Consider the following 25,397-nt stretch of genomic DNA (forward strand, 5'->3'; position numbering starts at 1 on the left):
AAAATGCATGTCCTTTTCTCATGTATTTTTACTTTGGTAACACAAACAGATACATTTATCTTTCAGGCAGTATTTTAAAGAGGACTTTTGCTGAACAGCCAGTATGACATTGAGAATCCTCCAGTCTGGTGCTGACATAGATTTTTAGTTATCATAAAGCAAGTTTGTTTCTGTTTAGCCCTTGCTGCTGTTAGAGCCAGGGAAAGAACCCAACTGTTCCTTGGAGTTTGGCCCCTAACTTGCACAGGAATGAATACGATCATATGTTCTGGCAGGTTTGCAGTCTCTGTATGTGAGGTCTATATCGTATTTGATGATAACATTGCTTTTACAGCATCTTTGCATAAATCTAGTATCTCTAGGCAAAGTCTAAACTCCTTGGGCCTAGACCCTGAGTTCGATCAAGGCAAGGTTCCATTCTTGGTAGTTGGGTCAAACATCTCACATGTAGAAAGTGGTTGCCTGTTTCACTGCTTTGTGCATGTTATCATTTCATCATCAAGCTTGTTGCCTCATGGTCACAGATGGCTGCTGCAGCCCCAGACATCCCACCCTTGTGCAAAGGCAGGGAGAAGTGGAAAGGAGCCACATGTAGAAGCTCTTCTTCCTTTTCCTCAAGGAAGAAAATCTGCTCAGAGTCCCATACACTTCCTTTTATGTCTCAGCGGCTAGAGCTGGATCCCAAGGCCACCCATGAAAAAGCAGTCAGAGGCAGGGCGCGGTGGCTCACGCCTGTAATCCCGGCACTTTGGGAGGCCGAGGCGGGTGGAGCACGAAGTCAGGAGATTGAGACCATCCTGGCTAACACAGTGAAACCCCGTCTCTACTAAAAGTACAAAAAATTAGCCAGGCGTGGTAACGGGCGCCTGTAGTCCCAGCTACTCGGGAGGCTGAGGCAGGAGAATGGCGTGAACCCGGAAGGCGGAGCTTGCAGTGAGCCGAGATCGCGCCACTGCACTCCAGCCTGGGCGACAGAGCAAGACTCCTTCTCAAAAAAAAAAAAAAAAAAAAAAAAAAAAAAAAAAAAAAGAAAGAAAGAAAAAAGAAAAAGAGGTTAGGACAGTGAGAATCTGAATTTCTAGCCTCCCTGGGGAGGCAGTGGGAGAGAAGAGGGTTCAGAAGAGCTGGAGGTTTTTCCACAGGATGTCAGCCATACATACGTTGTCCAAACTATTATTTATGAACCCCGACATCAGTCCCTTGTGATGCTGGGTGACTTACCTAGCTGGCTGGGTGAATCCTTCTTAGGGGCTGCAAAGGCTTCGTCCTCCCACATTGTGTACTGGTAAGATTTCCCCAGTTTAAGCCTTCAAGTTCGCTTTCCTCCTCGATGGTCTGCAAGAGGTTTATATATTCAACAAAGATTTCCTATCCCTTGGGATTCTCACAGCTTCTAAAGTGTCTGTCTTGTGGTCAGGCTATAATTCTCATCTACAGTGACTCCAGCATATGGGTATTTTTGTGGTAAAATGGCAGGAAGATTATGTTCCCCAGGTAGTGCCAGATTGTTAGAGAAGCAAACAGATGGATTGGTGCCTCTGATGGAGTTATGCCAAACAAGGAAAGCAGGGCATCTCTGAAGAATAGACCATGTCGGTGTTTGTAACAACTGACTAAGAAGATCCCTTTTCCATTTTCTTTCTTTGTTTTTATCTATCTCCAGCAATTTATTGGGGCTAAACAGGTTTGGGACATATATTTGTTGCGTTATTTGCTAGAGGTTTTAGACTGGCTTAGACTCAAGCCTCCATTCTTCATCTGTACAATGGGATTTTTACATATTGGGATTATGAAGATCAAGCAGAATAAAGATGTGCTTACCACAGAGCACAGGCTAAGTATTTTTCATCTTTTCCTTCTACCAATGGAAAATAAAAAGCATTTCTTCTGAAATAGAAATGCGACTCTCCTTTCTGCCATCCCTAGGCTTCCTTAAGTCTCTTGGTCTTTCAATCCTTAGTGAAAATTTCTGTAATTAAATCAACCGTCACTGTCACAGAGGTGGGAAATTGGTTTTATTTCCATGCCATTGTCACTGGATGGCGTGTTTGTTGTGTGCCGACGGTGTGCTGCGTCCTGAGCATGTATTATAGAAAACAGACCTATAGGTGGCGCCAGGGGAGGCCCCGCTGAGGAAGAGAGAGGCAAGAGAAAGAGGATGAGGCCTGCCTGGCCAACATGGTGAAACCCCGTCTCTACTAAAAATTCAAAAATTAGCCGGGCACGGTGGCGTGCGCCTGTAACCCCAGCTACTCGGGAGGCTGAGGCAGGAGAATGGCTTGAACCTGGGAGATCGCGCCATGGCACTCCAACCTAGGCAACAAGAGCGAAACGCTGTCTCAAAAAAAAAAAAAAAAAAAAAAAAAAAAAAAAAAAAAAAAAGGAGGAAGTAGAAATCCGGAGCTGCCAGCTGCTTCCCTTCACATGATCCTCTTTCTAGAGCCCTCCCCATTCCAGGGACTGCGAGCTTGGGCAGTGCTGTTTTCCCTTTCTGTTAATCCAGTCGGCATGTGTGGGGCTTTCTTACATACCAAATAGTCTAATCGGTCATTTGACTAAACACGTGGATGAGATTTGTCCCCTGTTCCTAAGAGGACGGCCTTGAAGGTGGGAAAAGGGAGAATTTTGAAGCACACTTGAGAACCAGGTGCAATTCCCTATGAGAAGTGCGGTACCGTAACTACTGCTCACAACTGCAAGGCATTTTACAGTTTTACAAAATGTACTTGCTTCCATGACTTTATCACAACTCTCTGGGGTGATTATTATCAGTATCTTATTTTTTGAAAATTACACTTAGATGAGCGATTCAATAACCTTGAGGTTAACCCCCCAATCGTAGAATTGAACAGTGGCATGGAAGGACTTCCGACTCCAGGTTGGAGCACTGCCTGCTCTGCCAGAGCTGTTCTGTGGCCCTACAACCAGGGCAGGGAGTTGGTGCTGGGGTGAGGAGGGCACTCCGCATTCTACAGGATGTTAGCAGAGCCATGGAGGTGTGGCCAGTGAGCGTTAGGTGCTTGGAGAGGAAAAGCAGAAGCCCAGCCAGAAACTTGGGTAGTGACTTCATTGTGAAGAGCCTGAATTCCAAACTGAGGAGTTGGATTTTATGCTGCAGACAATATTGCTGTGAGTATGGTGCTGATGAACAGATCGGGCTGCTCCCTGCTGGTAGCTGCTTGGTAATAAATCAGTTTATTTCTGCCTAAGGTAACATTTTATGGTAGGATAGGATATCACTTTACAGGCATTATGATTTTTTTCAAGTGAGAATTTGCAGAGTAATTAGAAACTAAATTAGGCCTGAAACAACCAATGCCATATTTAGCAAAGGTACCTTATTTCATTTTATCATTATTATCTTAAATTACGTTTCAGGGGCCATCTTTGTAGCAATGATTATTTTTTTAAATGCTCATTTAGCATTTTCACAGACAATTCCAACACTGTGATCTTTAAGTAGCAATATTCTTATTTTCCTTATTTTTGTTTTTATTTTTTAAAAGTGTATTTGATGATTCATCTCAAGATGATTCAGTAAGATTGTTGGAGTAGCTAACCTCTACATTTGATTTAAAAATCTGCCTTTTTTTCTTTTTTCTTTTTTATTAATTTACAAAATGTCACTGAATGACCTCCATATGTGGATGCAGGTAAGAATTTCTGGAGCTCTTTAGGGAAAGTAAAAATACACATAAATAATTGCAGCTATCACTCCCATTCTCTCCCATCTCCTCAGGGACCTTCCTCAATGAGCTCCTGCTCACCTAGGTCTTCCAAGTGTTCCTCAGACCTCCAGCCCAGTGTTCTCTTACTAAACGTAGGCCTCTCATAAACCCCCCTGCCATGGAATCCCCCTGCTTCCCTTCATTGCCAAACTTCTTAAAAGTGTGGTCTACATCTTGGCTGTAATGCATCCTTTTACTCTGCATTCTAAAATGCCTCCTCCTCATCTTCTAATTGCCTTTGCTCAAGCCTCATTCAACTCCGTCTTCTTTCCTGCAGAATCTGACACCCTTGCCCAGCTCCCTCAACCCTTCTTTAGAAACTCACTCCTAATTGGTTCCCAAGACACTGTGCCATTCTACTTTTCTCATTCTGGTTATTCCTTCTTCACATCCTTCACTGGCTCCCTTGTTTTCTTTCTTCTGTTTGCTAAAAGGGGGCATTCTCCTTGGGCTCCATCCTGGTCTTTTTATACTCTCTAAACTCTCCTCTTGCATAAAGGTAAATCTTCACAAATAACTCTCGAGTTGCATCTCCTGCCCATCTTCTCCCCTAAGTGTTAACCTCGAAGACTAAACATTCTCACTTGGCTATGCTGCAAGCATGTAAAATTTCAGCCTGTTCAAACTCAAAGTCTGCATTGCAGATGGTTTCTCTACCTCTTATTATCCCAATAATCTCTGAGTTTTCAAAGCACTTTGTTCGAACTTTTCATAGGTGATAGTTATCACAGGCTGAGTGGATTTATGGTTTTCTGTGTAATAGCCTTCTTACTTAATATCTTTATAAACTTTATGCCTCAATTTTCTTGTCTGTAAAACTGGGCCTACATTGTAGGATAATCATGAGAATTAAATCAATTAACGTAGTTAAAATGTTTAAAACAATGCTTGGAGCAAAATAAGCCATACCATAAATCTGCATCTCTTGCAGCACCTAGTACAGTCATTTGCACATAATAGATATTTACAATATTGTTGAAAACATAATAGAAAAGATTCATGTGTTCAGAATTTTAAAAAGTATAGGGCTTAATATCTTCTGCAGTTCAGGCCTAGTGTTGGAAAGAAAAAAATACTACTAGGGAAAAAAGCAACTTCCACAGGGTCTTTCACACCACTCTTGTATCCAGGCCAGTATGGCAAGAACTGACATTCGCAATGGTCTTCCTGATCATTACCATTACAAGATGCTGAAGGACATTTTGAATCATCAGATTACATTGTGCATAAAGGTTGCTTCTAAGTAAATTTTATGGCACCAGAATTATTGCCTAATTACTATTTTTAAAGAGGTAAATCTTAGTTAACTGTGATTTTAGTTAATGAGAACTCCTGATTCTCAGCTCTGCTGGATAAATGAGCTTCCGGAGTTACAGAATGAATTGTCACCATGACTCCAACTGTTACGGCTGCTTTTCCTGTTGCAATGTAGATGTGTATTCTGGCTCAGGATGAATGTGTATATAAAATTAAGTCATTATATAAAGCTGCTTAAGATTTGCGTGCTTTCTTTTCTTCCTCTATTCATGGCAGGACTGTTAGGTAATGCCTGGATTTAAGCACTTCCGTCTTTAACCACAAAGGTCAAAGCAGCAAAATTGTGTGTTGAGAAAAATACTCCATCCCCTGCAGTTAAGCCTTTGGATTTTGTTGTGTTCTTCCAGTAAATGCCCATTTATGGTTAATATACTTTAGTGGGTTTCTATTACTTGCAACCAAATAGTCGCGCTGAGAAAGTGTTGTTCCTGAGCTAGAGACCGTAGGGAGAGGGGCCAGGAAACACTAGAAAGGCAGTATGGCTCAGCGGAAAGAGCCCAGCTTCAAAAACAGGCAATCAGGGCTCATTTACTGGCTGTGGAAACTTGCGCCAGTTACGTTGAGATTTTGTTTCCTCACCTGGAAAATAAAAATAAAAGTACCAATCATGTAGAATTTTGAACTTCTGAAGGTTAAAAATAATGTCTGTAAAGAGCCTGGCACAGTCCCTGGCTCAATGATGCTATACAATTCCTAGGAAATTTCATACTGGTAGCCTCGAAATAACCTTATTGACTAATATATCAAGTAGCTGAACTATATAATTAGTTAATTGGCTAGATATATGTAATATAATACCCAAATAAAGAATTAAAGAGCAAAATGAAAATGAAAGTAAAGTTTTGTAAAAAGGGGAAAAAAGTAAGTGCATTTTATCTACTAAGAAATTCTGTAACAGCCAGAAGAGGATGCCCTTGGCTTAGCACTATTCTTCCCAATGGAGGTTGCAATTCTATCATAAACTGGGGGCACAGATGGGCTCATACAGATAAACTACCATGATATAAAGGTCCCTAAATAAAACTCCATTTATTCTATTGGGAATATATTTTATGGTAGCAAGCATTTGAATGTTCTTTCCTACATAGGGGAAGAAAAGAAAACAAACAATGAACTATATATTCTACTGAGCAAAAAGGTAGACAGGATCGATTTGCCACTGAGAGATTATGCTGTGGTAAGTTCTCTTTGAGAAAAATTTAAGAGTTTAAAATTTTCAAGTTAGGAGTATTTCAAACATATTTATTGGATGGAATGAGTACTACGGAGTTTCTGGATATTCTTATGAATGCCCCATGAAAAAATAACAATACTGCCTATTTAATAGTTATCTCAGACTAGATGCATCATAGTCATTGCTGAGCAACTTGTCCTTATACGAATTTACATGCTGAGGTGCTATATTTGTACTGAGCCCTCAATATGTGAGTAGTATCAGAAAGAAAATACAGACAACATAGTAGTTTCTGACAAGTGTATGCCCTGATGGAGGGGAGAAAACACCCCACCAAACTGAGTGGTAGTATTTAATTTTTAAATTTTCAAAGTAACTTTTTGAATGGAGAGCCTGTGTCTGAGACGGCTGTAAGAAGAGTGAAAAGGTTGTTTATTGCCTGGGCTTTCTCCCTGTAACCTTCATGGAGGGCTAGCTGCAGCCTTCCTCTGAACCTCAGCTCCTGTCAGGAGGCCCTGGCTACTTTCTCTGGTTTAAGTGTGCATTCCCTCCTTTTGTCCCTTCAGGTGTAAGCGTGGTAGAGGCTCCCACACTTGCTAGACCACAGGCACCGCATCATCTCTGGTTCGTCTTCCTAAACTCTGCCCTACTTTTTCATTAAACTCCATTCAATTACTCTTTTGAGTGTGCTGTTACCTGCTAGGCTCTGATTGATGGATTGCATTCACAAAAATTAATAGAGAAAAATTCAGTTTTGTTTCTTTTTAAGGACAATATAGACTCCAAACTATATTTTTAAAGGTGTTGCCTAATAGAAGTCCTCAGAGATGGCAAGTTTTAATGAATAAATAGGTCTTGTCATCATTGTTGGCTGTTGTAGTAAAGTCTATTGGCTTTTGGTATAAAAAGACCTGGATTGAAATCTACTCTGTCTATGGGACACAGGTACTTCCAATCCATTCCCAAGAGGAAAACAAATGGTGGCAAAACTTGTATCTTCCCTCTACCCTTTCTTCATTCTTCTCAAAGGAAGAAGCGTGATATTGGAGAGGGAATTGAGGAAGCCTGGCCTCATCTGCTCTCTCCCTGTTGGCCCGGGCTGCCCCCCAGACTCACTGCTGCTCTGCTTCCTTGTATTGTGAGCTCTGTCCAGTGCAGGGGTAAGGTGCACATCCTCACTTGGTGTTGAGGGAATAGAAATCACAGGAAGCCTCACTCTGGCCATAGTTAAGCAACTTTATCAGTAGCAGAACTGGTCATCTGATCTTCATTCAGCCGGTTCCTTGGCATGTTTCTCAATTGACTTGCAACTTAGAGATAAAATGTGATTGAATAACATTCTCAAATCCAAACCTCTGTCTTTAAGACTGATCTTAGGCAAGATTTGAACTAGGAGTTCATTTATATGTAAAATGGTATACCTCTTTCTATAGGCCTAATTTGAAGATGAAATGAAATAATAAATGTAAACAGCACAGTGCCTTTTATGGTTATAAGCAATAAGGTATCTGTCATGTTTCATTTGAGAGGAGTTTTGGGCTTTAAAAGTCTTTCAAATACCATACTAAATTAAAATGTAATATTACTAAGTAAAATGAAAGCCTTGAGATATATCCATAGCACAAATATTAGTATTTTTATCATTTTCTTAAATTTTGGTTATAAATAAGAGGACTGGTCAAATAGAAACATGAAGGGCAATTAGCAGATCATAATTCAAGAACTGGTAGCAAATTTCATAATATAAGAAAAAAGAGAACTTATTCTTAGAATGTTTCCCCTATATTTAAAAGTTTTGATACCTTAAAAACATCCAGTGTGTTTGAGAAATCTAATACAACATTATTTTGAGTAAGAAAGATACAATAGAAAAATGTATATGAAATATATTTGTTATTTTAAATTTAAAGGCAGAATTCAAAAATTATATAGATAATATGAATTCAATTATTTTTAAATGTCTAGGGAAAAAAAGGCTTTATCCCAAAATGCCAATGGTGGTTTTCTTTGAATAGGAGAATCTGCATCATTTAAATATTCTGTAATTAATATATATTACTTCTGTTATTGAAAAAAATAAAAAACTTAATTTAAAAACAACAATGGCAGCTGGGTGCAGTGGCTCACACCTGCCAGCACTTTGGGAGGCCAAGGCAGGTGGATCATGAGGTCAGGAGTTCAAGACCAGCCTGGCCAAGATGGTGAAACCACATCTCTACTAAAAATACAAAAAATTAGCCAGGTGTGGTGGCGGGTGCCTGTAATCCCAGCTACTCAGGAGGCTGAGGCAGACAATTGCTTGAACCTGGGAGGCAGAGGTTACAGTGAGCCACTGTACTCCACAAGTGGCACAAGATTGTGCCACTGTACTCCAGCCTGGGGGACAGAGTGAGACTCTGTCTCAAAATAAATAAATAAATAAATAAATAAATAAGACAGAAAGAAATTAGAACAATTATTAGTTATATAAAGCAAATCAACAATGTTAAGAGAATAAACTTTGCTTTGAAAGATATAAATTCCATTCTCCTTTGACACCCACCAGCTACCTATTAGCAGAAAAGAGAAAGGCATGGGTGCAGGTATGAACCAGAGATGCAAGTAAGAAAAATCTAAATTTTGATTTGAACAAAAATGGGACCAAATGAGAGAATAATATTTACTGGGGGGTGATTTTTCACTCATTTTCATAGCTTTGGTTTTGATAGGTATGGGGTTTGGAACAATTTTTAAAAAATGAGGAAAAGACACCACAGATAAAATGTAAACAATCTAAAAACCTTAAAAAGCACACACACAAAGAGAAAGGATGATCTTTCAAAGTCTTCCCCGAGGAAAGATAATTACATTCAATATTTGTTGTATGCCCTCATATTTTCTATGTTGATTTCTTCATTTTACAGATTAATGTTTCCCTGTGCATTTCATATTATTTTTGTAGCTTACCTTCTTCTCTCGGTGCTATATTGTGAACAATTTTCCATGCCAGAATATCATTCCCCAAGATGATTTAAGTGGCTATATGGTCTTTCATTAGAAGGTCTATAATTTACTTATTCAATTGCTTGATACTTGGCATGTTAGGATTGTTTTCAATATTTGCTATTGTAAAAAACATTGTCCGTACACCTTTGGGAATATCCCTGATAATGTTATAAAGATTTGATAATAAAATCCTTTGTTTATTGCTGCTAGCTAATTGGAAGTAAGGGCCTCACCTGCCTTTCTGGAGGACAGACACTCACAGAGTTTCTGAGAGGAAGAAAGCCAAGCTTGGCTAAGATGCAGGATGGTCTTCCCAAGTCTGCTGTCATGATGCAGCCCCCTTTCAAGGGTCAAAATCTATTTCATCTCCCAGCCAAAACTGCCTTCATGGCATCTTGAGCACTGAAGACCATGTATCTCAAACTAGGGTTACTTGGTGTAAAAAGAAAAACATGGTATATTCTCCTTGAGTCAACTTAATGCAGAAGTATGGGGAAGAATTTTTAAATTAAGGTAAATGCAAAGGTCTTATGCAATGACAGACAAGTTCACATTAACTTCTAAGATGAAATATGTGATTAAAGAAATTCTTTGCTTGCAAAGCTGGCTTCTGAACCATCTCCACTGAAGGGGTATACATTCACACTCTACTCCCAGTGGGAAGCTTCCCTGATAGGGGAGAAGTGGGAGCTTGAAGCGCAGTGGGCTTCCACGTGGTTGCATGTGCCTCTTGAACCACAGGGATGTGAAAGCATTCCAGGAACATGTCTTAGGGAAGTGTAGAGCTTTGGAGAGGCACTGTGGGTGAGGACTGGCCAGGTATTCCTCCAGAATGTTCTGCTGAAAAGATGAAGCACCGCTCCGGAAAGCTGGAGGCAAATCTGTGTACCCCATTTCATATGCTCTTCCCTGTTCATTTCTCTCTGTCTCCATGACACACACACCCTTTTTATTGACTGGCCCTGGATTTATAAGTCAAGGGAACAAAGATAAAAAAGAGAATTATCTATTCACTACTTGAATTTTGACAAAGTACATTTTACCTTCACCTTGATTCATAAGCCAAACATAAGCATTTCCTCCACTGAGCTTATTAAGTACTAGAAAAATGGCTGGGAGATGCTAAAACCATATTTTATTAAAAGACAAGTTAAATTTAATTTTAATAATACATTTAAGAAAGCAGTCTTAAATATCTTGATTCTGACATGTCAAATGCATCATGAAAAAATCACTTTGGGGAAGATATAATTCAATGTGATTGTTTTGTTACAAAATGCTAGTTACTTAAAATGTTTGAATATTTTTTTAAAAAAGGTTAATGTCTCGTCCATTATATTTGGCTACCTTATTTCTGTTAGAGATGGCTAGAAATAAAGGTTGAAAAAAAGTTACCCTTCATATGAACTGTTTAATTTTTGAGTATTATTTTGACATAGGCTGCCATTAGTCACTTAAGAATTTGACTCCTGTCATAATTTAGTGATGACTTCTCTTGTTTTATAAAGACATAAACATACAAAGCAAAATCCAGAGCAGTTGTATGTTTAGAGAAAGCAGGCCAAGATGAAGCGTTAATTCTTCAGGACCATTTTATCATTTTAGGGAGAAACTGTTGCAGGCCGAAAGTGTGAGGGTCGTGATCAACTCAGTATACCACTGGAGGCTGTATGAGTAAACAGCAAACTGTTCTCATAAATGCAGAATGTTGGCAAACTCACATACTGCATCTGCCACCCGGAAGGAATGCTGAGGGCAGACATGACCCAGGCACAAGTGTTTCTTATGATTAGGCAAATCCAAAGCCTGTTAGCAATAATATGCACCTGTCATCAATCAAGCAGCTGACCAATCGTTAGCTCCTCCTCCCTGCTCTTCCTACCCAATAAATACGAAGGGCTGTATAAGCTCAGGGCTGCTGCCCTTGCTCACTAGAAGCAGGGAGCCCTCTTCTTCTTCCCCTGGCACCTTCCTTTAAAACAGTTTCTTTTGTTTTTTTGTTATTATTTCTACGTTCATCCCCCTTCGTTCAGTCTCGTAATGATGGTCTCAAGTAGTAACAGTAGTAACTGTCATAGTGATAGTCTCAAGTAGCAACTGTGGCAGTCTGCCACAAGAAACCAGAGACAGCTGATTCTAGCAGAATTGCTTTCAAAGACAATAATGGTCTAGAATGCAAATTAATTCATTTCAATGTACCATCAAAGAAAATGTGGCCAGCCAGACTGATTTTGTAACATTGAATTTAATATTAAATGTATGGAATTAAGGAAAATTTAAAATCATAAAATAAACCACAAAAATAAAATTATACAATAAAAATCTGATTAAGGAGCTTGAGGAGGGTGCCAACATCAAGCACTAGGGAAGCCGGTCAGCATCTGAAGGCAGGTGGCCCTTCTGCCTGGATCAGCAGAGGGGACTTAGTCCCCCTCCAACTACGAACGCATTTGGTGTGAGCTCCAGTGGTGGCTCCTCTGTCTCGCCTACGTGCTTCTCTGCACACAGAAGAGAGTGCTAACCTTCTGATGCTCAGAGCAGCCCTATTCAAGGACAATGTGGTGATTGCTGGAACCTCACAGCTGTGAAGCAAGGCCCAGCAATCAACCACACCCCACGTGCATTTGGGTGAGGTAGAAAGCTGTGGGACTACTTCTCAGCAGTGATTCCCTAGAGAGAGAAACAAAATGCAGAGATAGGTTTGGGATCTACACCAGGAGGAAGTCTTTATAATAGGGTAAGGGCCCATATGAGCCCTGAGGTAGTGTCAGGTGGAACTGTGCACCACCCTTAAACCAGATATGTTGAAGCCCCAAACCCCTGTACCTCAGAAATGTGACCTTACTGGAAACAGGGTCTTTATAGAGACAATCAAGTTAAAATGAGGTCCTTAGGGTGGGCCCTATTCCACTACGACTGGTGTCCTTATTCAAAGGGGAAATTTGAACACAGAGGGAAGACAATATGACACAGGGAAGCGGCACCCAGTGACTGGAGTATCCCATCTGCAAGCCGGGAGCACCAAGGATGGCTGACAAATGCAGACATTAGAAGAGGCAAGGAAGCGTTCTCCCTTAGAGCCGACAAAGAGAGCAGGGCCCTGCCAACACCTTGATTTTGGACTTCTAGCCTCCAGAACAGTGACAGAATAAATTTATGTTGTTTTAAGAAACCCAGATTTTGAGGCTGGGCATGATGGCTCACACCCGGTAATCCTAGCACTTTGGGAGGAGGCTGAGATGGTGGATCACTTGAGGTCAGGAGTTTGAGACCAGCCTGGCCAACATGGTGAAACCCTATCTCTACTAAAAATATAAAAATTAGCTGGGTGTGGTGGCATGCGCCTGTAATCCCAGCTGCTTGGGAGGCTGAGGCAGGAGAATCACTTGAATCCAGGAGGTGGAGGTTGCAGTGAACTGAGATTGTGCCACTTCACTCCAGCCGGAGAGTTTAAAAAAAAAAAAACCCCAGATTTTGGTACTTTCGTAGAGCAACCCTAGGAAACTAACATGGGTGGGGAAAGAGCAGAGGACATAGAAACTATCGGCTTTATCCGTTAGAATACTGCAGCTTCTTCATTTGCTCTTACTGCCTTCACTCAACCATATATGGGCTGTAAGAATTTTCTACTGTTCACAGCTTTCAGAATCACCTCACTCACTCTGGGTTTTCCAGGGGCTCTGCTCTTGGTCCTCTTCTCATCTGTTCACATTATTTCCATCATCTTGAATATCACCTGGGCTGATGCTCCCTGTAGAAACAGGGTATAATGTGCCCCATGTTCCATTTGTGAAAAATCTACATCCATACCTACTATTTTGGAAGCCTGGAGTTTCCTTAGGAATCTTCTCCACCACTGCCAGCAAAGAGAGTTCCTAATTAGACCTTCCTAATGAGCAGCTGCCTGTGAGAGGAATTCTGGGTCTATAGTACAGGGACAACGTTGCAGATACAGATATTGAAGATTAATTCTATACAATAAAGCCATGTAGAAGAAACTTTGTCTAAAAGGTCGGAGGCTGAAAAACATAAAGAAAAAAGAAAATCCTCTTCTAAATCTAGTAACCATTAAAAAAAAAAATCAGGCACCAAACTAAGCTTAGTATCTTCTTTCCCCAAATAATCTCTTCTGGGCTCTCTGTCCTGGAAAATGGCATTGCATCCTGCTGATCAGCGAGTCTTAGTGCTGGGCTAGGGTGAGGCAACCGAGCTCCCTTGGGTGCAAAATTCAAGGAGGCACTCATTCTCAAGGCCAGCTTTCGTCTTGAAGCCCCGCAGCTAGTTGGTTACCAGCTCCAGTCCAATCTCCCTCCACATCATCTGTTAGCTGCACCTTATCCATGGTGGGTGCTTGGCATGCTGGGCTATCAAGGATCAGGGACGGGTGAACATCTTTCTATTCTTTCTGTGGCTGTTCTAGTAAAGACCTAGTCATTTGGCGCCTGGGTGGTGTTAGGTTACAATTATCACTCTATTTGTCTAGCCTTCAGTATCTTGTACCTTTGTTGTGTCTATGTGACTCTCTGAGATGTAGAGAATAAAGCCCCAACTCCTTGGCACAGGCATCCAAGTTTCTTCCCACTGTGATCTCAACCCACCTTTCCAGCCTTATCTGGCACCATCATTCCCACCCCAAGAACTTTATAACCCATCTAAGCTTGTTTAACTCACCATTCTCTGCATATGCTTCACACTCCACATCTTGGCACTTTAGCTCATGTTCTTTCTTTATCTTGGGCTGGACCTTCTTCATCTGGTAAAAATGAAACCAGGACCCAGCCCTGAAGTTCACCTCCCCTGAGAATCTTCTGTTGCTCAAACCCTGCATCATGGCTCATGGTTTTTTTTTTTTTTTTTTTGAGACAAAGTCTCGCTCTGTTGCCCAGGCTGGAGTGCAGTGGTGTGATGTCAGCTCACTGCAACCTCCGCCTCCCAGTTTCAAGCGATTCTCCTGCTTCAGCCTCCTAAGTAGCTGGGATTATAGGCAGGTGCCACCACACCCAGCTAATTTTTGTATTTTTAGTAGAGACAGGGTTTCACCATGTTGATCAGGCTGGTCTTGAACTCCTGACCTCGTGATCCTCCTGCCTCAGCCTCCCAAAGTGCTGGGGTTACAGGCGTGAGCCACCGCGCCCTGCCAATGGCTCTTGTTTTATGCTACCCTTTGCTCAGTTGGCATTTCCACATAGCCACCTGCCCTTTCCCCCAGCACAGTGATGACAGTTTCTGGCTGCTGACAGAGTCACAGTGCCAAGTGACCCTTGTAACCTTCACGCCACTTTGTATAGAAGGATAACTCCACAAATATTCACTGAACCCAGGTGTAAAACTGGTAAAAGGCAGCTTTTTATAAGCACTCATTCCTTTTTTTCTCCAACTGATACTCCTTTCATTCACTTCTACCTCTTCGTCTTTGATGTTTCATTGTAGCAGTGAAACAAAATATGCAATTGGACTTGTACAAAAAGCAGTGAGGAATTATTAGAAGACTTCACATGGTGAGGGCAGGAATTGTCATCTTCCTTATTCACAGCCCTATTCTAAGTGCTTGGCACACAGTCAGTGCTTAATAAGTAATTACTAAAACGGTGAGTTCATGGCAATTACAATTGTTTTTGCCAGTGTTTTGTTGCATATTGCTGTACAGTTTATGTAAGAATTTATATCACTTTCAAGTTTTTAAAAACTATCTTAAATATCTGCATCCACCCGACAGAGTACAATGTGAAGAATGATTGACAGTTTACCACTTTTCAGTTTTCTATTAATGACCCAGAAAAACCGTAAGCCAGGTTGCAGTTTGACTCCACAGTCCTAGAGAGAAATAAGGTGAGCATTTGCTCTCAGCCCTCCTAGAATGTCATCGAGTGACTTCATCACTTCGAGCTTTTGTGTTTTCTGGTAAGACCATGCATGAGAAGAGAGGGAGAACATTCTACATTTAGTAACATTTATTTATGCATTCAGTATCAAGTACATAAGTGCAAATATCCAGAGTCCGTAATTGAATCCATTAGGAACTACAGAGAAAGTAATACAAATTGTAATAAAGTTAACATGCTGGTACTTTTTAGTAACCATACATGTAAATCAGCCCACCAATCCCATACAACAAAAGTACGGCATGTTCGTTTTGGATTTATTCATTTATTTAATTATTTTAAGTTATACAAAACTCATTACCATAAGTGTGGTCGACTGCTTTTATTTTTACGTTGTGTGTGTTGGAAAAATGCTAAAACATCAGTCTACAATTCTATATATTGTTATTAAAGATTAATCCAACCAGCAACCCAAGAACATATAAGCGATTTCCACTATTGCATCAGAGCACTCGGCAGGAAAGGCCTAGCCACGGGGAACGTTAGAAGCTACAGAAGCATTGCAGAGAAGAGAAGAAGAACACCGAAGAGGGAAAAGATAACTTGGGCTCTCACCATCATGCACTTTTTTTAGCAACACAAAATTAAAAACCACATCTAATACACTTTTCTCTATACTTTAGTGGTTGACACAAGTGACTCAAATATCCTAAGAGTACAAGGAACAGCCTAAAAACAGCTGTTTTAAGGTTTGTCTCTAAGATTATGGTACTGGAGGGAGGGGGGGAAAACAATCAATTTGCAGTAACGAGTAAGAAGAGAGCTGTTACCACTCCAGACATTCCTGTTTGTGTCCAGTCCCCGGTGGGAAATCAGTTTACTCAGCGTGCCTCTTAGCGCCTGGGATTTTAGCCTGAATCCTAAAAAGACAGTATCAAAAGGTAGTAAATCACAAGTGTTATTAATGAAATCATTTTATGTGTTGTTGCTTTAATTAGCTAAGTGACCAAAGAACTTAATATTCCAGAAGATATTACAGTCTTTATGTAAGTACATCTGCAAATACTCTTCTATAAAGCAATAAGAAGGAAGTAAAAACTGGATAATGAAAATAACAGCAACAAAAAAGAGAATTGGAAGAAAGCCACATTTTTTAGATCTTTTTAGGTGGAGGAACATATTGACTTATTTCAGGATTACAGAAGCTGTGATATAGTTAGGGTGATTATTTATCCCCCATCTGGGACACTTCAGAAAGAGAGAGAAAGTGCTATTACTGACTATGCCAGGAAGATGAGCGTAAGTAGGGATGGTTATATAACTAGGGATATAATCTGTTCCTATGTTGGACATAGGAAAAGGAACCTATGTTCACCCTTGGAGTAGTCTAACTACCCACAACTGGAATTTATAAACCTGGGTCCTAGTCTCAGCTATTCTATTAATTAGCTGTGTGGCATCCGGCAAACTAAGGGACTTTTCTGGTCCTAAATACTCATTAAAATGTGGGCATAGACTAGATATCTCCAGGGTCCTGAAATTCTGTGATGCTCACAATGTAGCACCATGATTTTAGGACAGGTTTACACTGGAAGTGTTTTGTTAATTTGAAGATTTATGAGCTTATCGTGCAGATTTTGATTGAGACCTCCCTCTGTACCATGAGGTACCCTTCCATGTACTGGAATTCAGTGGTCAGCAAAAGGGAGGAGATGCTTGCTCTCATGGAGTTTTCATTCCTGTAGGAATTGAGGAGACAGAAATAAACTAGAAGACAAGAGAAGTTTAGATGGTGATAACTGCTATAAAGAAAAACAAGGTGGTATGGCAGGCAGTGAGGGGCACAGTGGTAAGGTGTGCAGCACCTCTTTTAAATCCACTCATCTGAGAAACTGATCCTCAGAGGACAGGAAGGGACCATCAGGCAAAGATCTGGATGTGAAGTGTTTCAGGCAGAGGGAGTAATGAGTGCAGAGGCATCACAGAGAGGACAAGCTGGCGGCAAGGAGATGAGAAGCCCGTTTGCTTGGGGTATGGATAGGGGAGGCCTGAAAGGCAGGCAGGGACCAGATGGTGGGTGTTGGAGTTTCTGGGATGTGGTAAGGAGTTTAGATTCTACCCTGTGTGATGGGAAACCATTGATGAATTTAGGCAGGGGAGTGACGTGATCTGATTAATGTTGTAAGAAGATCATGATGGTGGCTGTGTGAAAAAAAAATCGGGAAATGAGAGTAGAAGCAATGAACAGAGTGAGAGAAACCCACAGCAGTCCAAGTACCCGAAGGCAATGCCTGGATTGTATGGTAGACATGGAAATGAAGAGAGGGGAACAGTCTCAGGGTTGGTTTAGAGATGAGGCTGCAGGACCCACTTGATCTGTTGATAAACTGAACGCACAGGCTAGGATTAGAGGAAGAGTAATCAAGGAAGATTCTTTGGTTTTTAGCCTGAGGAACCAGGAGAAAATGCCGTTTACCAAGATTGTGATGACTGAAGGAAATACAAGTTCTGGGGTGAGATTGCAAGATGTGTGGCTAAGTGAATCTGAAAGGTCTATCAGACACTTTAGAGAAACCTTACCTAAATAAGTGGATAGACCTGGTGCTTAGTTGAAGAGGTCTGGGCTGGAGACACAAGTTTGCAGCCCTAGACATGAGATAACCTTTAGGGTCACAGGACCAGAAGGGAGGTGGACAAGAGGAAGAGGTGCCAGCAGAGGACACGTGCAATGGTGACCATCTAACTTCTATTTGAATACTTGAATGAATGTCAGGGTACTCACTCCTTCATGGGGCAGATGGTTCTATTATTGAGCAACTCTAATCATTACTCTTTTCCCTCATATTTCATTCAAATCTCAGAACTTCTAAAATTTCCATTCACTGCTCTTGAGAGAAAAAGGGAAATCCTACTCCTTTTGCAATGTTAGACCTCCAAGTATTTGAGAATGGCTATGGTGTCCTTTTAAAGTCATCTATTTTCCAGGGTAATCATCCCCAGCAAAGTTTGCTCTTCACTGCCCATTACTATCAGATTTCTAATACCACAGTACCCTGGTCATCTTTGTGGCATTACTGCAATGTATTAATGCATCTGTTAAAATGTCCAACCCTGAAATTGAACACAGATATGGGATGGCTAATATGGAATATAATATGACTGTTGCCTATGTTGATTTAGACTTTGTACTCCTACTAATAACAACTCAACTTGCATTGATTTTTTAAAGATGCTTCAGCACATCATTGACTCACATTTGGCTGTGACCAATCAAGCAATTAAAACCCCCGAGGTATTTTTTACATACACCCTTATTGTTACCATCTCTCATCTATCCCTCCCTGCATTCTATATCTGTAAAGTTGACTTTTTAGAAACCTAAATGTAAGACTTGACTTTCCTTATTAATTTCATTTTATTGATTTCAATGTGGCATTCTCGCTTACTCAAGATCCCTTGATTCATTTTGAATCTTTAGCTTGCCATCTTCTGAATTTGCTTTTGCTTCAAACTGTACATCATCTGGAACTTTGACAAAGATATTTGATTTGTCTTCACATAGTCATGAGAAGTAATGGGGTTGAAAGTAATGGGATCAAAGGCAGAGCCCTGTGTCACATACCTTGCCCCAGACACATATTGGATGGATTAATGAACATCTTTAGGGTCTATTATTTCAATCTTCTAGAATTCTACCACCTGTGCTATCATCTGGATCATACATCTCCATTTTTTTTCCACAAGGACACCAAGAAGACTTGTTGACTACCCCCACTAAAATCAGAATACTCACTGGCTAGGGAAGTCCATCTCATCTCAGGGTTTAGTGAACATACAATGATCTATTCTGAGTATATACAGTTTTACTACTTCATTCTGGATTTTTGCTTGAAATTAGGCCTTCAATTTATCAAAAATAACATCTAGAATCTTTCTTTCTTCTCATTTGAAGATCGTGACAGCTCCTTTCCAATTTGAGTTTTCAGGATGTCCTTTATTCCATGAGATTTAACAAAGGTCACCAAGAGAGCTTCTAGGTAAAATTACAAGCTACTTTATCATTCTAAAACATAACTCACCTAGACATAGGGAACTGTATTCACTTAGCAGATTTCTTATTATGGTCTCACTTACTCGAAGCTTTAATTTCCTCTACAGTGTTTATTTTGCCTTTTGAAATTTGAGGCTTTTTTCCTCATTTTCAAAACTCTAAGAAGTGTTATTATGCATTATTAACCCCCATTTTAAGCTGGAAAACTGAGACAAACAAAGGTGAAACGACCTAGACAGGGTCACTCAGTATGGAGGAGAGACTGGCCCTGGTGTCTACTGGCCCAGTCTGGGACTGTCCTCTACCTCCAAGCCCCATGAACAGATCTCTAAGCAGTAATCGGATGATGATGATGATGACAATGATATATAATATTGAGGGTTTCCTACATCCAAGTAAGAATGCTTTATAGACATTACCTCATTTAATCACCAAGAACCCTGTGAGGTATTAACACTTCCAATTTACAGATAAGGAAATAGGCTCATAGAGTCAAATAACATTTATGATGAGCTCCTACAGCTAAAAATGCCAGAAATGGACTCAGTCTATCTGATTCTAACAATCATGTTCTTAACTGTACCACTAAAATGGTGTAAGTTCTTTTGCTGGAATTATTTATTCTAAGGTGAAATTACAATTTCAGAGGTTGAAGAGGCCTTAGAGTTAAGATCCCACCAAGAAATCTCCTTCAAAATGTAGTGCCAGGCAAAACAGGTTATTTTGAAGAATTGTTGTTTCCTCCTCTCTGATAGATAGTAAGAACCATGTGACTTGCCTAGTTTCTCTTTTTGTCCTAGCTACCAGGAAATTCAGAGCCAACTCTGCCTGAAGCTCAATTACAGAAGCCATATAAGTCATAGGTAACATTTCCTTTCCATTCCTTTTCACAGCATTGATTTCCAAATGTAACTTAACAAGTACATTGTATATACTTTATATTCTCTGCCATCTCTCTTTTCCCTCCATTTTAACCAGGCCATGCCCTTGTCACTTTTGTTTGAATTATGATAACCTCCTAGCTGATGGCCACATCTCTAGTTTCTCCCCTCTCCAATTCTTTTCTCACTAGACTGCCATAGTGATCTTTAAAAAACATAAATCTGATGACATCAATCCCCTGCTTAAAAACATCAAGGGGTGGCCATTTCCTGCTGGGTTGGAGTCAAAACTCCACAGAGCATTCACCACCTGGCCTCAGCCTCTCTTCCTACATTCTTTCCAGTTGATCTTTCGACTCAGTTAAGCTCTAGACATACTGGTTGACTGTTGCCTATTGAACATGACTTACATTTTCATGCTTCTCTGTCTTTGCTTTATTACCTCTTCCTCTTGCAACGTCTTTCCCCTTATCATCCACATGATGACTGTTTACCCATCCTTCAAGGCCCAGGTCGAATGCCACCTTATCTTAATGGCTTTCCACTATCCTGTCCAGGAAGGAACAATTGTTTCCTCATCTCTCCGACTTTAGTATTTCATATAGCTCTACTGTACTTATTATATTTTATTATAGTTATTTCTGTATAATTTTGTCTGCACCACTGGGCTAAGAGCTCTTTTAGGGCTGAGATCATTTCATTTATCTTTATACCCTCTGTACCTATCATATGAAGTGTCCAGAACATAACAGGTACTCCTCTTTTTGGACTCAACCAACAAACCAAATGAAAAAGTAATAGGTATGATTTGTGATACTCAAACTAAGTATTGGACAACTTAGGTCTAGAACTTCTATCTTCCAGTTTCCAAACTCCTATTCTGGTATTCTTTGCTATAGTTTATGAACACAGTTCTAGTTGCCAAAAAGTCACCTGGAGAGTTCATTAAAATATACATTCCAGGTTACCAATCCTAGACATTCTAATTCTATAGGTCTGTGTGGAGTCTTAGAATTTGTATTTTTAAACAGGCTCCTCAGGTTTGGGTACCACCAAGTCTCATACTGTGCTATGATACCATTTCTTAATACAAAATAAAATGATTATTTTATGCTTAATGTGTTGATTTTCATTAGGTATTGGTTACACCCGGGTCCAAGCTGATATGTTCAGGCATTCTGAAATATGTTGTAGATCTCTCAAAGATCCAAATTCAACATAGAACCCTATGAGTTCCTAATGACTTTAAGAGGACAAATGTAAATAATACACAGTAAAAAACAAAAGTTTATAAACTTCAGAGGGAACTGAAGCACATCACATATAATCTAATAGCAGAGGAACTTTAATGTGATTAGCCTTTCTTATTTTGTTATTACACATCTTTAACTACCTAAAATGCCTCTCTCTAAATCTGACCCTCACCTAGGTCCAGCCACATTATTATCAGATAATTAGATAGAGTTTTTGTGAAAAAGTCTAGTCCTTTGGTGAAATATATTTATAAAGATTAGGCTAGCTTTTTAATAAAACAAAATATTGAATAATAATGCAATATAAGAGCTATCACTTTAGATGACTATATACCTAAAAATAGTAATGTAAGAATTAGGGAAAACTCCTAAGTTTAATGACCATGTTAGCTACGGATATGTAAAACTGAAATCTCTATCTCCTAATATATAAGGGAGCCATAAAGTAAGGCTGAAGACTCAGGTTTAAAAAGCAGTGGTATTAAACACACACACACAGTTGTCGAGTTAAAATGGTGTGATGTATTTAGTTGGCAAACATTTTATGTATTTTAAAGTTCTAAAAATAATTCAAAGTTTTAAAAGTAATTTTAATGATTTTTTAAAAATTAGTGCTATTCATTGTTTAAAAGATTAAAAATGTTAACTTGTTTTTATTTGAATTAAACTGTTAATTTCACTTTTTTGAATCAAGTTTCCTTCTTTCCTCCAATGCATCTTGTTCTTGTACACGGGCCAGTCCTTAGAGCTTAATATCATTCATTCATTAAAACTTTTTATGAAACCTGAAATAAACCACTGGGTTTAATTTAATTGAGAGTTACAAAACTTATGCTTATTTTCTAAAATAATATAATTGAGAAGAGAATGAATATATGATTCCAGTAAGTGAATGATCATAAATCAATCTATCATTTTACTATCTTCTCATTACCCCTATCCTAATCCACTCAAATGCTGGTGTAAGAGAGTCTCTCCTTTTATGCATTGCACTATGTGACTTACTTTGCCACAACAGCATTTATGTGAGTCCTCACAAGTCCCAGATATTGGTCAATCTGTGCCTACATAAAGAAAAAAAATAATGAGCATATCCAAAGATGATGAGGTCAAAATTCAATGCGATTTTTTGACATCACATAGAACTTACCTGGTGCTTAACATACACTACAGGTAGAGTAAACATTGAAACCACAGCTGGGATGAAAAACAAATATAGTATTAAAATTCTGAGTTATCAATAAGAATATGCTTATAGACATTTTTATATGGTTATATGACATTATAGCATTATTTGGAATATCCAGCATTTTATTTTATTTTTTATTCCCTATTTTGAGAAGCAATATCCAGCATTCTAGATAAAAGATGACAGGGCAGTTCATAGGGAAAATAAAATGATGCTGAGCCCTGTACAGGTATTTTGTAATTATTCCTAGAATTAGGATAAACTCTCCCCTCCCAAGATGAAAATGAATCTATCCATAGCTGCCACTGTAAACAGATCCAAATATATATATTGATCCAAATATATATATTACAAGCCAGAAAGAAGCCAGTTATGTTTGAAGAAAAAAAACCCTTTAGACTTAGGAATTCATTATTAGTGTATAATATATATTATACTCTTTAATTGAACTATGATGGTAAGAGAAGTGCTCTGCGCTCAGGGATATCTGGCATTTGTTCCTAGGAATCTCTTTAAACAAACAAAAAGCTTACAGCCTAGGAAGCAGTGTTTTCACAGAGGGGGTGAAGGAAGACGTATACAGTCTTATCTGCTCTTACCCATGAGCAGCAGGGTCAGGCCATTGAAGAGAGCGCCAACGTAGGTCAGGAGCCACATCAGGACTGCAAACTGAAGAATGAAAGCATTATTAGAGCTCCTAAAACCCTTCCTGACAAGTTAGAGTCTCATATCATTGACTTTTACCTAGATTCGAATTTGAGTCAGAATACATCATGATTTCGATAGTCAATGAAAGGCGTTGAAAGCTCATCACAGAATCAATGAAAGAGGATCCAGTCCTTAGTTCTCTTGGAACTGTTTGGATCACTTTGTTATAAGGTTTGAGGGACTCAAGGAAATAATAATCTATGCCAGGGCAAGCTGTGGCCCTTGACCGGTTTTTGCATAGGCCCACGAGTTAATAAAGGTTTTTACATTTTTAAATGTTCAAATAAAATCAAAACAAGATTAATATTTTCTAATATATGAAATGATATTGAATCAAATTTTTAGTGTTCAGAAGTCTTATGGGCACACAGTCAAGCCCTTCCTTTTTGTACTATCTTTTTCTGCTTTTGTGCTACAATGGCAAAGTTGAAAAGGTGCCACAGATGGTGTGGCTTGCAAAGCCTAAAGTATCTACCATCTGTCTCTTTACGGACAAAGTTTGCTGACCCCTGTTCTGGCCCACAATTTTTACATTACAAATACAACCATGGCCTTAAAAGCACTAAGGTAAGTAATTATAATTGCCCTGGTATCTCTCTTCAGTCATTATATGGCAAGTCATTATTCCAGTAAAGCATTTTGAGGGTCAAGACCACATTTTTCACTTTTCCTTCTGCCCTTCTTTGAACAGTTACCAGACAGCTCCCAGTACAAGCCCCTGCCAGGGTGTGTATAAAGTGCTGTGAGAGCACAGAAACTTCACAACTACGTTGTCTGGGCTTCCCCAGCTCTGCTTATGACCATGCCAAATCACGATTGACTAACTTTGATTCCACGTGTAAGTCACCAGGAGGCCAAAGCAACTTATTCAAAGGAACCCAGCAAATTCAGTGAGAGCCCCAGGTGCCCCTGATCCTCATCAAGTGAGAGGCTGGGCATACCTCTAGCCTCAGAGCTGTAACTACATAAGCACACTTGGAGGGCTTACTATTAATATTAGTAGAATCTAGAGTTTCCTTCAATGCAAAAGTATATATGGTTTTCACATTCCCCATCTAGATTTTTTATCTTAATATTAATTTTGGGAAATTGTCGGAGGAACTAAAAATGGTTTAAGGAGACAATCTGGTGTGTTGTAAAGACTATAGAGCTAGAAGCTATGTGACCTGGGTTTGATTCCAGCTCTGCCAGTGACTCACTGGGCAACCCTGGACAAATGTGTCAGCCACATTTTCATCATTGGTACAATGAAGGGATTAGACTGGTTCATGGTGCCATACAACTGGAGGTCTTCTGACTCTAGAATATAATTAGCACTTGCTTTTTATTCTTCTTGATGTAGCAGTTTATAATATTACACCTTTAGGGAAAATAACAGTCAAGACTGTAAAGTGAACAGCTTAAGCAACTATACTTTTAAGGAATCCACCAGGTCCTGGACAAGGAAGAGCCTCCTCAGTTCCTTAAGTGTGCTGTTCACGTAGAACTGCAGGCAGTCCGTGTACTTCTGAATCTGCTCCTGAGAAAGGGTGATCTCAAGCTCCAAGTAGGCCCTGTCAACAAACCATTCCCACAGAAAATTCCGTCAGAGGGAATCATGAGACAGGCTGCCGAACCCCAGTAACAGCTAAGCGTTCCTACTCTCACTCTGAGGGTAAGAGCGGGAGTCATCTCTGGGGGGTTATGCCAGCCAGTGAGGGCCGCAGGGCACCGTACACACCTGCTTCCAGTGCACTGAGAACACAGAAAGCATGGTTCTCAGTGGAGCATTGTGACTGTTTCTAGCTACCTAAGACACAGCATGGGTGGGCTGAAAATTCAGAGAAACCAGCTGGGACCAGAGAAAAAAAATTAGTGCCAAATCAGCTCATTTGCTGAATTCTCCATACATGACTTCATGGAGATAAATTATCTTCTTTTAAGTAGTTGAGATAGCCCAAAATCCTAGCTGCCAACTGTTCCTCATCAGATCTCTAAGAATTCATGTTTAAATTCTAGAATTTACTTCCAGGTTTATAGAAAGAGCACTGAAAACTCAAGTGACCTGGGCCATATTAAAATACTTATGGGTTCTACTGAGTGGTATTTTTAATAATGACATTTTTCATTAGTTCAAATGGTTAAATTTAACTCTTGGGTGGGAAAAACATGTAATATATATATATATATATATATATATATATATATATATATATATATATATATAATCATCCCAGCTTAAGCCTCCTCTGCTTGGCCAAGCTCCTCCACAGAGGTCCATCCTTCCTCTCTCCTTTCCTGCCTCCCCTC

At 39.7% G+C, this 25,397-nt stretch overlaps 1 protein-coding gene across 3 annotated transcripts in view; it reads right to left on the minus strand.

Moving 5' to 3' along the window:
- Positions 1–15,137: 15,137 nt before the first annotated feature.
- Positions 15,138–25,397, minus strand: part of RTN1 (reticulon 1) — a 273,232-nt gene continuing 262,972 nt past the window's right edge. For all 3 annotated transcript variants that reach the window (XM_019009666.4, XM_004055244.5, XM_019009667.4), the window contains 5 exons: positions 24,523–24,661; positions 23,000–23,069; positions 22,362–22,408; positions 22,217–22,275; positions 15,138–15,946 (listed from right to left, as the gene is read on the minus strand). In XM_019009666.4, coding sequence (XP_018865211.2) covers positions 15,904–15,946; positions 22,217–22,275; positions 22,362–22,408; positions 23,000–23,069; positions 24,523–24,661 — 358 coding nt within the window. In that variant the 3' untranslated portion in view covers positions 15,138–15,903. The remainder of the gene's footprint in view (positions 15,947–22,216; positions 22,276–22,361; positions 22,409–22,999; positions 23,070–24,522; positions 24,662–25,397) is intronic.

This window comes from Gorilla gorilla, chromosome 15 (assembly GCF_029281585.2).
Source record: "Gorilla gorilla gorilla isolate KB3781 chromosome 15, NHGRI_mGorGor1-v2.1_pri, whole genome shotgun sequence".
In the NCBI taxonomy this organism is placed as follows: Eukaryota; Metazoa; Chordata; class Mammalia; order Primates; family Hominidae; genus Gorilla; species Gorilla gorilla.